Consider the following 14,794-nt stretch of genomic DNA (forward strand, 5'->3'; position numbering starts at 1 on the left):
TTAAAAATAACACACAATTTCATACATACCCCTTTTTATTCAGCTCAAAATATCTTACATCGTGTGTCTTTGCCGACCTCTTGTGGAAGATAATAATATAACATGATATTTCATGACTCTGGATGGCCTTATAGCTCTATATGGAGCAAAAGAGCTGTTCCTTTTTTAAATTTCAACCACAAAACTCCTCGAATCCATTAAAAAAGTTTTTTGTGTATTCGTGGTTCAAGAGGTTAAAAGTCAAACAGCTGTGATACAAAAAAAGTTGTTCTGAATAAAAGCATCTGCTGAACAAATAAATGTTGATGTTTCTGCAGCACTTAAAAATAATACTCAAGTTATGTTGCTGTATTAAAGTTATATGGCTTTATTATAGTAGTGATACGGTATATCAGTGTCATTAATGCTGTAATTAACGCTGTAATGTTTGGATTGTTTCTATGAAAATACTGCTGTAATTTTGCACTATTGTGAATAAGTGAATATAAACATGCTGCATCAGAATGTTTCCACAAATACATCATAGATGGAAAGTTCATTAATAAATATACATTTGCTTTAGATAAAATATATATGAAATTATGTAAATTGTTCCATCTCAAAGTTATTTCAGGTTTAAAATTCCCATGTATAATTATTTTTTTCAGGGCAATATATCAATCAGTTATTAATTATGAGTAAAACTACATTTAAAGAGAAAACTATGTTACAATAATAAATGATACACTTAATATGACAAATATGCAAGAATATTCACTATGGTCACTGATTACACTACCATTTGGGGTAAGACTTTACTTTTATGAAAGAACTTAATACTTTTATTCATCAAGGATGCATTAAATTGATAATAAAAAAATTACACTAAAGACATTTATAATGTTACAAAATATTATATTTCAAATAAGTGCTGTTCTTTTGAACTTTCTATTCATCAAAGAATCCTGGAAAATAAAACTTATCACTGTTTTCAACATTGATAATAATCATAAAAGTTTCTTGAGCATCAAATCCTCATATTAGAGTGATTTCTGAAGGATCATGTGACACTGAAGACTGGAGTAATGATGCTGAAAATTCAGCTTGTTGAGATGTTGAGAATAAACTCATTAAATTTCGAGAACAAAGTCGTGTTTCGAGAAAAATCTCATAACATTTGGGAAAAAAGTTGAAATAAAATGTTGAGAATAACCTCATTAAATTTCGAGAACAAAGTCGTGTTTCAAGAAAAATCTCGTACAATTTTGAGAAAAAAAGTTGAAATAAAATGTTGAGAATAAACTCGTTAAATTTCGAGAAAAAGTCGTTTCGAGAAAAAAATAGTTAAATTTCAAGAAAAAAAGTCAAAATGAAACGTTGCGAATAAATGTGCTGTTTCGAGAAAAAACTAATTAAATTTCGAGAATAAAGTCGTTGTGTTTTGAGAAAAAACGTATCCAATTTCGAGAAAAAAAGTCTAAATAAAACTGAGAATGAACTCATAATCCTCTTCCGTAGTAAACAGCTGCTATACACTGGAATAATATTTCACTGTTTTCACCGTATTTTTGATCAAATAATTGCAGCCTTGGCCAGAAACATTATAAAACCCAAACTTTTGAACGCTAGTTTATGAGCTGAAAGAATCATTTTCCTGGAACATTGGCTGATATTAGCAAGCTAGCATTATCACGATCCTTTCCCCCCGCTCTACCTCCAAACGGGTTTGACAGTTTTATCACGCGACCCACGAACGAGCACCGAGTTTTCCGAGCGGGCGGAGCTGCTCTTCCTCAGACGGCCAGCAGGGGTCAGTGATAGCCTGAGCGACGTCGTCACCGGGGACGGTTTTGGGTCGGCTTTCGGCTGGTTTACGGGGGCGACGGCGTTGCGTGTCACGGACGCCACGGTGTTGCGAGCGAAGCTGAGTGGTTTGATTGAGGAGGAATCGCGCGCAGAGGTTCGAGGCCGCTCGAGTGTAGCGCGACACATCTTCTCCTGCGGCGGCCGAACCGCTTGCTTGGGAACCTGCGTCCTGAGAGGAACAACCTTCCTCAAACACGATGATGAAGATGATGATGGTTTAGCGGAAGATGAAGGTCTGGTTTTAGAGCCGACGGGTCGTTTGCTGCTCGCTTGGATCGATTGTGTTGCTCCGCCGCTGGTTTTGAGTGCCTCGTTTGTACGCTTGACGTTATCTCTAGCTTTATGATCGTCATTCGTCACCTCTGATTTTGTCACCTCACCGATTTGTAAGGGGTCAGAGGTCATGACTGAAGTCACTTCTGTATTTCTGAATTGCGTTTGGTCGTTTTTCGGGGATTCCTCGATGGAAAGGCTCTTGTTTTGTATCTCTGGCTCCTCCGTTGTGATGCTGCTGTGTGCGATGGAGAGCGAGTGTATTGGAGGAAGTGAATCTGCTCCACAGGGGTCAAAGGTCATGCTTTTCTGTCGGCGTGATCGACGAGCGCTACCAAAACGCAGTGGTGAACTTTGAGGACTCGTCATCAGCAGCTCCAGAAGCCCCTCCCTCTTTAACGCCGCCTCCACGTCTGCTTCGCTATTGGACCGCAGCCCGGAGACTCCGCCCACACCCTCATGCCCCGCCCACGAGTGACGCTTGTCCTCCGACTCCTTCAGACGCTTGCGCCGAGACTCCTCCCACATTCCTCGCTCCACGTTCTCCTGAGGAAAGAGAAGAAGTCCAGCTGATTAACACAACGAGTTTCAGTCCAACGTCTGAATTAAAGAAAAGCTTGAAAAGCTGGAATAATCTAAATCAGGGGTTTCAAACCAGGGGGCGCAAGGGAGTGCTAGAGTAGAGAGAAACAATGTACAAATGTAAAAATAAATGAAATAAAATAAAGAATTAATATTATTATTATTAAAATAAATAAATTAAAATATTTTAACAAATTATATTTAAATAAATAAATATACAAATAAATTATTTATAAAAAAAATATAAAAATAATTATAGTAAAATAAATAATATAATTATAGTAAAATTGATGCATAAATATATTAAATAAAATAAAAAATGTTATACGTAAATTATACAATTATATGAAAATAAATGTATAATTAAATTAAAACAAATAAATAAATAATTATGATTAAAATATATAAAAGATATTTTTAAAAATTGTATTTAAATAAATAAAAAAAATAAAAATAATAATTGATTAAATAACAAATGAATAAATTATATGAAAATAAATAATACAATTGTAGTAAAAATAAATGCATAGATTAAATAAATAAAAATAAAAAAGATATATAAATTATAAATTATATGAAAATAAATAAATAGATTAAAATTAATAAATATGTAGAAAACAAATATTTTAAATTGGTTTAAATTAAATCATTTAAATGTGTCTAAACTGGGACTTTAAACATGAAAATGCCATGCACGGTAAGACATTTCATTTTAGATCTGTTTTACCTGAACTGCTTTTTTAAATTTGGAGCAGAAATTCTGGAAAATTCGTAAGCACTCGTCTAGTTTGAAGACGTCTTTGTCTTCGCAGAAGAAATCGATCAGAGCGTCTCCTTCCCTCTGAAGCTCATCAATCCTGATCCTCAAATCCTCCAGAGCTTCAGCAGCGCTCTGAAACAGTGGGACAGTTGAACACAAATATACTTAAAATCAGATGCAAACGTCACAGACACAGACAGGCAGGTAAAGGGTCAGAGGTCAGAGGTCACCTTTAGTAAGGACTGCAGCTGCACCAGGAGCTCGTCATCTGTGTGGATTTGCTGCTCTAAATGATCAACTCTTCTGGTCAGAGACTGAAACTCTACATGGATGCTGTCAACACACACTCTACACACACACACACACAGGTTTGAACACAGACTTCCATTGTTTCTCTACAGGTTAATGATACTTTATGATATAATTCTGTTGTGTTTTTGTAATTGTTATTAGTTTCTTGTTAATAGTTTCCACTGACTGGTTCTCACCGAGCTGCTTGCTGAACATGCAGAAGTTTCTCTGGAAACATGAGCAGATCTTTCTTCTGAGCCTCCTGTTAAAGTCACACAAATGTGCGTGTTTCACTTCATTGAGATGCTGTCTGACCTTTGTGTCATGAAAGAACACGCGTGTATGTTGTGCGTCACATTATAAACCGACACACATACCAGAGCGACAAAGTGCAGCAGGTTCATTCCAGGTTTGTTGGCTTTAGTGTCGGCCAGAGACAGCAGAGAGGAGAGTCTGAAGCCCACGGCATTACCAGCAGACCCACCCTGAGAGATGGATGGATGGATGGATGGATGGATGGATGGATGGATAGACAGAGTAGATAGATAGATAGATAGAGAGAGAGAGAGAGAGTAGATAGATAGATAGAGAGAGAGAGAGTAGATAGATAGAGATAGACAGACAGACAGACAGATAGATAGAGAGAGAGTAGATAGATAGAGATAGACGGACAGACAGACAGATAGATAGATAGAGAGAGAGTAGATAGATAGAGATAGACAGACAGACAGACAGACAGATAGATATATATAGAGAGAGAGAGTAGATAGACAGACAGATATATAGATTCATAGAGAGTAGATAGATAGATAGATAGATAGATGATAGATAGATAGAGAAAGAATAGACAGATAGATAGAGTGATTGATAGATAGATAGATAGATAGATAGATAGATAGATAGATAGATAGAGTGATAGATAGATAGATAGATAGATAGATAGATAGATAGATAGATAGATAGATAGATAGAGAATATATAGATAGATAGAGTGATAGATAGATAGATAGATAGATAGATAGATAGATAGATAGATAGATAGATAGATAGATAGATAGATAGATAGTCAGTTCATGCATTTAATAATAATATGGATAATAATAATTTAATGCGATAAAACCAAACACTCATTTCATTTTCATAAATATGGCTGTTTTCAAGGACTTCAAGAACTTTAAGTAAATATTCCCTGCAATCCATTTTGGCAAGTGGGACATAAATGACAGCCACAATAAAAGGGTTGCTGCTCATAGACACAAACCCAACATATATTCAGAAGGCCAACACTTCAGAGGTTACAGTTCAAGACAAGATATTAAGAATATATTTTTTTAAATGCATAAAAATATTATGTGGCTGTCGTGTAGCAACTTGTCTGCTCATGCTTCATTTCAAATCTGAGGATTGTATCTCTAAAACTATGAATTTTATGAAACATTTTCTAAGACCATGTCATGTGTGTTTCTGAAGAAGGCTGATAAAGGCTAATAGAATAATTATTGCAGTCTAGTGTCTATGTCTAGTGTGGCGAACTCGCCCATTCATGTTCCTATTGTTCTCAATCTTCATTATTCTATTCTCATTATTCTCATGTTTTTATTCAGCCGCTGTTAGCCTTTATTCTGGCGTTCACATCCACATCGCTTTGATCCCAATATACATTTACACACCTATTATAAACAGTCTTTCTAGAAAACAAAACAAAACTGTTCTTATGAACTTACGTGAAATTCTTTTGACAAAATACATCATGAAATATAACATTAGAGCTACAATTAGCATTAAGCTACATAAGACAATTTAAACGTTTAATCCTTTGCTTTTACTCAAAACTCACTTTAAACCACCAATGTGTGTTTGTAACAACTTCCAATTGCGATCTAATGTGGGTTTTGGCCATTTTATGTTGATGAAATATGTTATTTATAGCCTTATATAAGAATCGCTGCACCTGTTTAGCATTTCCCATGTAATCCTTTATTGTTATGAAAAAGAGCCAAATCCAAAACCTTCACTATCTTAATCGTGTGCTTATAGCTTCATGTTTCACGTGTAGAAACATTTCTCTGGGTTTCTTTTTTACGGAAGAGCCTCTAATGCTCATCAGATTGCGTAAATCAAAAAAAAAAAATAGAAATTATGATTCTGTTTAAAAAAATTATGAAGTAAACGTGTATATATATATTCATATTAACCAGATATGAGCACTTTTGGACTAAGAGCCCTAATGAACGCTGTGTAAACCGGAGCAGATCTGACTAAATATGATTGTGTTTTTAATTTTTTGGTTTTGCATAGTGTGATTTTTGGGGAATTGAACTAAATCCAAATAGGGTTAATAAGACCCAGAACATAATGATCATACCCAGAATTAAACTTAATTCAAACATCGTTTTACCGTAGATGTAGTTGTGCTTGTAGCGTTCCTGTAGTTCAAACAGTAAATTATGGCGCTTGCTACGCCAAGGTCATGGGTTCGATTCCCAGGGAATGCATGAACTGATTAAATGTGTAAATCGCTGCGGAATGCATAGATGTGAATGGACTCTCTTTATCAGTAGCTTGTAATTTGACTAATTATTAACTCCCTTTAATCAACACAAGCATGAACGTGTAAATGCGTAAGAGTTCATGACGTACAGCATTCATGATGTTTCCAGCTTGCAGCACTAAATGAAGGACATTGTGAAGCTCCTCACAGTTCAACAGCTCTGTAAAATAAAAGATTAAAAGTATTTAGTGTTTATAAACGTCACAGTGTTTAGAAATTAAGGACAGAGTTGTTGATCACCGTTAACGGCGGTCTGGACGATGGCGATGTCGTGTTTCATGACTGTGTATGAAGGGAAAAGCTCTTCCTTTAGCAGCAGAGCCTTGAGACGGACCTCATACCTGCAGAAACACAGAAGAACCAGCTTAATGAAGATCTGGACCAGATCACGGTCTTCTTTCTCAGACGCTGTTTTCACTGTACCTGGGTAAACGGATGAGCTGATATATGAAGGCATCAGGCAGCGGCAGGTCTTTGGGGTTTCCACTGAACATCTGTAGATTCTTCACCTGTCAATCAACCAACCAATCAATCAACCAATCAATCAACCAATCAAATCAATCAATCAACCAACCAACCAATCAACCAATCAACCAATCAATCAATCAATCAATCAACCAATCAACCAATCAATCAACCAATCAATCAATCAATCAATCAATCAATCAATCATCAACCAATCAACCAATCAATCAACCAACCAACCAACCAACCAACCAACCAACCAACCAACCAACCAATCAATCAACCAATCAACCAATCAATCAATCAAACAACCAATCAATCAATCAATCAATCAAACCACCAATCAATCAATCAAAGCGCAATAATCTGCTCACTCAGCGGTGTGTTTACCTCGTCGTCCTCGGGCAGGAGCTTCAGCAGCTCTTGGAGAGACTCCACACTGAAGACGCCCGTGTTTCCGTGAAGAATATCATCCAGAAGACACTCGCTGGACCTGGACATACAGAGCCATGAAGAATGAGTGAGGGCGAAGGAACGAAACACACACCGTCACACACACGCTCTGGTCTTACTTTTTGAAGTGTTTGAGGAAAATGGAGATATTCAAGCTTCTCTTGGAGTCCAGGATGGTAATCTAGAGACAAACACACGAAGGAAAGCCGAGCGTGGGTGGAAGAAGGATAAATTAGTGTCATGTGATCTACTTCGTGAGTCTTTATCTACCTCCCAGAATGCAGTTAAGTCAGCAAAGAGAAGATATTTTGCTGATTTAATCTTTAGGTACCACAGAATGCCTAATATTTTATTCAATACTATCAATTCAGTGCTAAAACCCACGACTACATGTCCTGTTTTGTCCACCATCACATGTTTGTCATGTATCATCAATTGATGATATTAGGCCACAAGTTGTCCCTGGTTCATATGATCCCACGGTTACTTGTTTCACCTCTGCTGTGTTTGATCAGTTTTCACCCATTTCTTTTCATTCTTTAGCTGAGGAAGTTGGGCAGTTAAAACCTACAAATTGTGGTCATGATGTTATTCCATCTAGATTAGTTGAGCATACTTTTGATATTATTGGTCCTGGTATATTGACTTTAATTAATAGAAGTTTTGAAACACCAGTAGTTTTTTTTGAAAAAAACAAAACAAATTTGGTCCAAATATTTTATCTAATTACAGGCCTATTTCTAAACTGCCATTTTTATGTCAGTAAGTCGCATTAAACTGCAGACTTTTCTAGCTCAAAATGAGATTTTTGAAAATATTCAGTCAGTCAGTCATAGTACAGAAACGGCCTTGCTGAAAGTCCTAAATTATATCTTGATAGCGATTGATTCTGGCAGCTCAGTGGTTTTAGTTTTACTAGATTTTAGTGCAGCGTTTGATACCATTGATCACAATATCCGAGTCTCCCGCCTAGAAAAGACAGTGGGAATTCGGGGCATGGCACTCGATTGGTTCAAATCCTTCCTTTTTAATAGAACATTTTCAGTTCATTTTGGTCAACGTTATTCTGAAACGGTCCCATTGTCTAGTGGGGTTCCACAAGGATCCATTCTTGGCCCGCTTTTGTTTTCATTATATATGCGACCCTTATGTTCTATTTCTCATAAGCATGGAGTGTCCTTTCATTGTTGCGCAGATGACACTCAGGTGTATTTACCGTTGCGGAAACAGGACAAAAGTTCTTTTGAGTCACTACTGAGATGTTTACAAGAAGTTAAATCTTGGATGTCACAAAATTTTCTGAATTTGAATGAAAGTAAAACTGAAATAATCTGGTTCGGGGCCCTGACACTCAAAACTCTTTTGACTTGAGTGAGTAAGACCCTTTCTGTAAATCTGTAGTGAAGAACCTTGGTGTCCAATTTGATAGTTAATTGAAATTTGATAAACAGATCAATTCAGTTGTCAAATCTTGTTTCTTCCATTTTAGATCAGTAGCAAAGGTTAAACCGTTCTTGTCCTCCAGTGATTTTGAAAGGATTATCCATGATTTTTATTTCTGTTAGACTAGATTATTGCAACTCACTGTATATGTGTGTCAACCAAGTGCTGTTAAACTGTCTTCAATTGGTTCAAAATGCGTCTGCTAGACTTTTAACAGGGACTCGTAAAAAGCAGCATGTGACACTGATTTTAGCCTCACTTCATTGGTTGCCCGTGCAGTTCAGAATTGATTTTAAATGATTGATTTTTGTATATAAAGCATTGCATAACGACCATACTTAGTGCATCTCCTTCATATACAAAAACCTTCTAGGTCTCTCAGATCATCCTAGACATCCCAAGGACCAGATTGGAATTGAGTGGGGATGCAGTAGCAGCTCCAACGCGCTGGAATAATCTACCTCTACATCTTAGACTGGCTCGGCGCTGATGCTATTATACCGGCTGGATAAATGACTCTTGCGCCCGACGCAAATCTAAAATGTGTTGGTCTGAAGTCGCTTCATTACTCATAGGTGTGGTTTGGGCGTAACGTGAAATAAACCAATCAGAGCGACATCTCACATTCCCTTTAAGAGCAGGCGCGCTTGTTCCATGGCGGATTGCTATTATAACGGCGGATTTGCCAGGAGCGGTTCACAGCCGAGGAGACCGACGTTCTCGTCAGGGCCGTAAAACACAGAGAAGTGACACTGGGGATGGAGAAACACACCCAGATTAGCTTCGGTTAAACAGGCGTATGATAATTTGGGTAAATGTGCAAGCTAGATTTATGCCTATTTTTTCACATCTTCATGGACACAACAATGATTTCCCTCGTGTGGAATATTTTTCCTTGTAATAATGTATGATTTTCAAAAATGTAAAATGCTGCGTCTGTGTGTAGATGAGAGAAGCAAAGTGAATGAGTGTTGTGCACACGCTACATTATGGCCAAGCATGCGCCCTTAAAATAGCATCTGAACAACGCGCCACTGACTTTAGACTAGGCACAACACTCATTCACTTTGCTTCCTGGTCTGTGGAGGAATTGTTTTCTGAAACTGCAAAATAGCACCAGGGAACGTTTGCGCCGTATCACGCCTCCTCTCTTCGCTGAACCGCCCCCGGGAGCGCAAGTTCATTCCCTAATTTACCGACGTGCGTCTGTGGAGGGAAAAGTCCGCTGTGCGTCGGGTGCAGAATAGGAATGACGCATGCGTCGCTGTACAAAGTCAGTTGCGCTGGGTGCAAGATAGGGCCCTAAGTGTGTTTTTGTCTTTTAGTGTTTTGTAAATATGTCCCTGTTTATCTGTTTTAGTACTTCAACTTAAACTAAATGAAAATTAGAAATGTTACCTCAGCAACTAGCTGAAATAAAATATGTTTTTTTAATATATATATTTTTTTATTTCAAGAAAAAGTTTTCTCTGGTTTTAGTTTTAGCAGATGACAGTAATAGCCCCGCATCAGACCCGCTGAGGTCAGAAGTGTGTCTGACCTGCTGTCTGAGATCTTTCCCAGAAGCTTTTCCTCGTCGGATACTCTTCCCGCTGGTGGATGACGGCGTGTCCCCGTGTTGTTCGTGTTGTCCGAACAGCTCCTCGATGGCTCTGATGTCGATGTGGAACGGCGTCTCCCTGCTGGGCCGTCCGAGGGTCCACAGGTTCGGCCCGTCGTGCTGTTTGACACGATCTTCAGGAATCGGCTTCCAATAGAAACTTCTCACCCACCTCTTCCTCTCCGCAGGGATTCCCACAGGCAGGGGTGGAGGAAGGGGAGGAGCTGGGGGTGGGGCATTGATGGGGGCGTGGCCATGTAATAAGTGAGGAGGGGGCTTTAAAACACTAACCCCACCCTCTTCATCAAAACTCTGGCTCTCATTGGCCAACAAGACACTGCTCATAATAGGAGATGTGGGTGTGGTCAGAAGATGATTGACAGCAGACTGTATGACATCATCAGGGTGTTTCTTAAAGCCACGCCCCCCTGAGATGGATGCTTGAACGCCATGAAGACGCAGCAATCAGAAGCTTCTGTAATAGGAGAATCAACACCAAAAACATTAACGGGATGCAAATCAAACTGTAAATATTCAACTAGATTTTTCCATGTTGACATCCTCTGGCGTTCGTGCACAATTAAACACACTTGAGTGACGATACAAACACACTGAGGACCCAATGAACAACAAACTCATCATTGTTTTATAGAACACATCCAGTTTTTGCTAAATAATGTACGAGCGCTTACACAAGCAAGAGAAAGAGCATTCATGTCAATGTGTGCTGGAAACAGCTTTTCCAATAGTTCCTGAAATAGAGTATATAACCTTTTAGGATATTGATACAGATATTTAGTCACTAATACGTCCATGTGCTGACGTCATGTGATCTTTATGAGATGACATCACAGCTTGTCAATCTATATCAGTTCTTCTGCACACAGCAAATATTTACACATGAACAACCAGAACAATAGAGGCACAACCTCACCTGTCAGTATGGAAATTATGCATAACAATCATACAACATTTGTATATGAATCATACATCAAATGACTTCAGCATCACAAATAATTCACCATCATCAGTGTGTTTCACTAAATCTACTCTTATTGCTGATTAATATGATGTTTCCTTTTTCATTTACTTGTGAAAACACACAATATCGCAATATAATAACGTTCATAAATATGCCATTATGTTTTATACAGCCCTCAGTGAAATGAATCAGACATAAATAAATAAAAACTGTAGAAATCATTCTTATGGAGTAAGTTTAGTTACTCCGACATATTTCAGAATTAAACTGAGAAAGCAAACAACTATAATCAAGCAGACAAGCTTAAGTAAACTCAAGTCGTTTAACAGCTGCATCATGAAGATAACGCTTATATTTAATCTAAGTCCCTCATAAAAACTATGATACATAACATACAGTAGTATAATTTATTAACAACTGATCAGTGATGAAGAAAATAAGCTTACCTGTATGTGCCAATGAAAATGTTCCTAAAGATTGCTTCAGTCATCACTTTAACTGATCATAACTGTAATAAAAACCACCCGATATTTTCATAACTTCATCATTAATTATATTACATTAATTCCATTAAAAATGGAGGTGAGTGAATTGTCCGTGCGTCCGGTGAGTTTGACAGGAGCTCTCGCGCATGCGCACACCAGACGAACGAACACACGCACGCACACACACACACACTTACTTAAGTAAAACACAATATACTCATATATTTGTATTAGTACAGAGTCATCTAAAGCAGAGTAATGGACAACAATCATGGCATAAAATGATGAGACCTGGAAATGTTGTAATATTAAAGCAGATGTGTAAACAGTCTCGATGTGTGTGTGTGTGTGTGTGAGACTGATAACAGCTCTGCTCGTCACACCCAGCATCAGTAAACTGTCAGTCCTGCCATTTTCAATGCGTTTTATTATTTGCATGATTGTTGTACACACAAAATTTGCCAAAGAATGAATATAAATAGTAATTTATAGTTCTGGTCAGAATTATTGCCACCCTTGGTAAATATGAACAAAGAAGCCTGTGAAAATAAATATGTATTGTAAATTGGATTTTTTCTTGAAACCCTCCCCAAACAACATGTGATGTAGGTGTTTGCCTTTGTGTTTCCTCATATTTAGAAAATATGATATATTTCCCTTATATTTAAATATATATATATATATATATATATATATATATATATATATATATATATACAATAAAAAATTTAGAAATTAAGTAAACAAAAAAAAAAGATAAAATGTTTATAAGTATTAACACATTTTACAACTTATTTTTTAAACATTATTTGAAAAAAAGTGTTGCTACAATTTACAGTATTATTTTCAGTATTCAGTAGCCTACTTTCAGTAAAGGTGCAGTAAGCGATTTCTGAGAAACACTGTTGACATTTTAAATCAACCCAAACAAACACGCCCCTCCCTTCGTTGCTCCGCCCCCAAATGCAAGAGTGGATGTCTATTTACACTGATGAAGCGATGCTTCAGGAAAAATCAAGCGAAGATGACGAAAGAACGACAAGGAAGAACAAAAACTGAACACACAGTGGAGTATAGACACAAGCAAGAGTTTGTTAGTCGCCAGCAGCTCCAGACAAACAATGACACTCAAAACTGTCCTGTTATTAGAGCTAACATCACAACAACAGCATTGGTTCTGTGGAACGTAGTGAAACCAATGTTACTCACATATAGAGCAGAAACAACACAACCTCTCTGTCCATTTTCAGGACGTCCTGCTTCGGTCTCTCCAGTAGGGTTGTGCCGATAGACGATAGTACCGTGTATCGACGATAGTCAGAGATATTGCTGATGGCTGCTGCCTTTGACGATATCAATACGATAATTGGCTCGTTTTCCCATTAATTTATTAAATAATAATTATTATTATTATTAATATTATAAGGTTATACTGTTATTAAATTAATATTAGGGACTACGATTAATTTGCCTTGCCTAAATTCATAACGACATCACCACATAACCACACTTGCAACATCACTGACGCGCGTATGAGGATTAAGAATTCCTCAAAGAAAATGTTTTTAAAACCGACTACAAAACTACATCCCACATCAATACTGAATTGCAATGTGACAAATCGTCAAGAGTGCTTATAACAGATGCATCATTCTTATACAGTTGCTGTTTGAGCCAAGATGAAAACGGCATCGTTGTTCGTTTCTATGGCACATTAACAAAACATTTAATGACACTAATAACCTAACACTAAAAACAATACAATTACGAAATGTTAATAATAATATCACTAAAATGATATAGGCCTAATAGCAGTCTTTAGGTTCACAAACACGGCACAAATCAGTCATCTGTGAAAATCAAAAGCAGCTTCAAACACTTAAAAAAACAACTTGTTTAACAAGAAATGTTCTTTTTGTTTTTTCACTGTCATTAATGTAGGTCCACAAGAGAAATATTAAGCTTAAATTAAGATAGTTGCTATACCGCTATATCCATCGTTGTCTCTGAGAGAATGCGGCGTTAAAGGAACACTTCGACTTTTTGGGACTTTGGCTTATTCACCATATCCCCCATAGTTAGATAAGTCTGACGCACCCACCGCTAGCCTAGCTTAGCACAAAGACTGGAGGTAAACGGCTACAGCTAGCATACTGCCTAGAGCCCTGCACGGGGCAAAACATCCAGCCCTAACCGAGACCTGGCCCGTGGTGTTCAAGCCCTAATCCGGCCCCAGCCCGAAAACGCCTGCAATTTTTCAGCCCGAACCCAACATCAATATCACTTTGAGCTCTCTCTGACGCGCACTCTCTGATGCGCGCTGTCTCTGCTAGACGCACACACAAGACGCACACACATACACACGCTACTAGGTAAAATTTTATTATAGGCCTCAAACATAACTACCACCACCGACAATTATGCCCACAAATATTAATACAGACTGTCCATTACAGAGAAGCATAAGCATGCAGTAGAGAATATTATATAGCCAAATGTGATCCAGCAGTAAATAAAGATTTATGGCCTACCTTTTTTTTATGTCAAGTAACTTTACTGAAGAACAATGTTTCAAAGAACTCTTCGCCAACTGGCTAACGTTAAATAATAATAAAAATATAATAAAGAAAAAAAAATCCGTTGAACTTGTAATGTTAGGATGTCATGTATAAATGAGGCAATAGAAGCGTTGCTCCGTTTCGGTTCTTTATTCACAACTGCGCCACATCTAGCGGCATGAACGAACACTGTGTTGACTCAATACCGTATATCTTTTATTAGCTACGCATGCCACAAACAGGCATACGTTGCTCTATATATTACCGTATATAGCCTAACAGATTCATTTCATCTTCCCCTTTTTTCAAATATTATTCTGTAACACGTTGTTTGTTGTCACAACAACAAACACCAATAAAGATAATAAACAAACATCTTTCAGTGTCTTCTTTTCTTGTCTTTTAACATCTTATTCAACAATTGTTTAGAACTTAAATCTTCTTTAGAATCATGAATGACTATCTAGGGATTCCGGGTAGACTACCGGTCACCCACATAGAAGCCG

General features: G+C 37.4%; 1 protein-coding gene across 1 annotated transcript; it reads right to left on the reverse strand.

The window, feature by feature from the left end:
• Window positions 1-20: 20 nt before the first annotated feature.
• Window positions 21-11,953, reverse strand: LOC311073698 (FH2 domain-containing protein 1). Its single transcript, XM_084099645.1, has 12 exons — window positions 11,692-11,953; window positions 10,204-10,738; window positions 7,340-7,401; window positions 7,158-7,260; window positions 6,726-6,811; window positions 6,543-6,643; window positions 6,392-6,462; window positions 4,129-4,236; window positions 3,949-4,013; window positions 3,691-3,808; window positions 3,428-3,592; window positions 21-2,664 (listed from the first exon to the last, which is right to left on the reverse strand). The coding sequence occupies exons 2-12, from the start codon at window positions 10,606-10,608 to the stop codon at window positions 1,690-1,692; spliced, it is 2,259 nt and encodes a 752-aa protein (XP_083955771.1). The 5' UTR covers window positions 10,609-10,738; window positions 11,692-11,953; the 3' UTR covers window positions 21-1,689.
• Between the last annotated feature and the right edge of the window lie 2,841 nt (window positions 11,954-14,794).

Source organism: Abramis brama, assembly GCF_963993115.1.
Source record: "Abramis brama genome assembly, chromosome: 22".
In the NCBI taxonomy this organism is placed as follows: domain Eukaryota; kingdom Metazoa; phylum Chordata; class Actinopteri; order Cypriniformes; family Leuciscidae; genus Abramis; species Abramis brama.

Excerpts from the sequence above, each read along its gene's own strand:
- LOC311073698 (XM_084099645.1), bottom strand. The coding sequence starts at position 10,608 with ATGAGCAGTGTCTTGTTGGCCAATGAGAGCCAGAGTTTTGATGAAGAG. Across the intron at positions 7,261-7,339 it reads TTCCTCAAACACTTCAAAAA|GTCCAGCGAGTGTCTTCTGG; the intron begins GTAAGACCAGAG and ends CTGTATGTCCAG. Across the intron at positions 3,593-3,690 it reads AGCTGCAGTCCTTACTAAAG|AGCGCTGCTGAAGCTCTGGA; the intron begins GTGACCTCTGAC and ends CCACTGTTTCAG.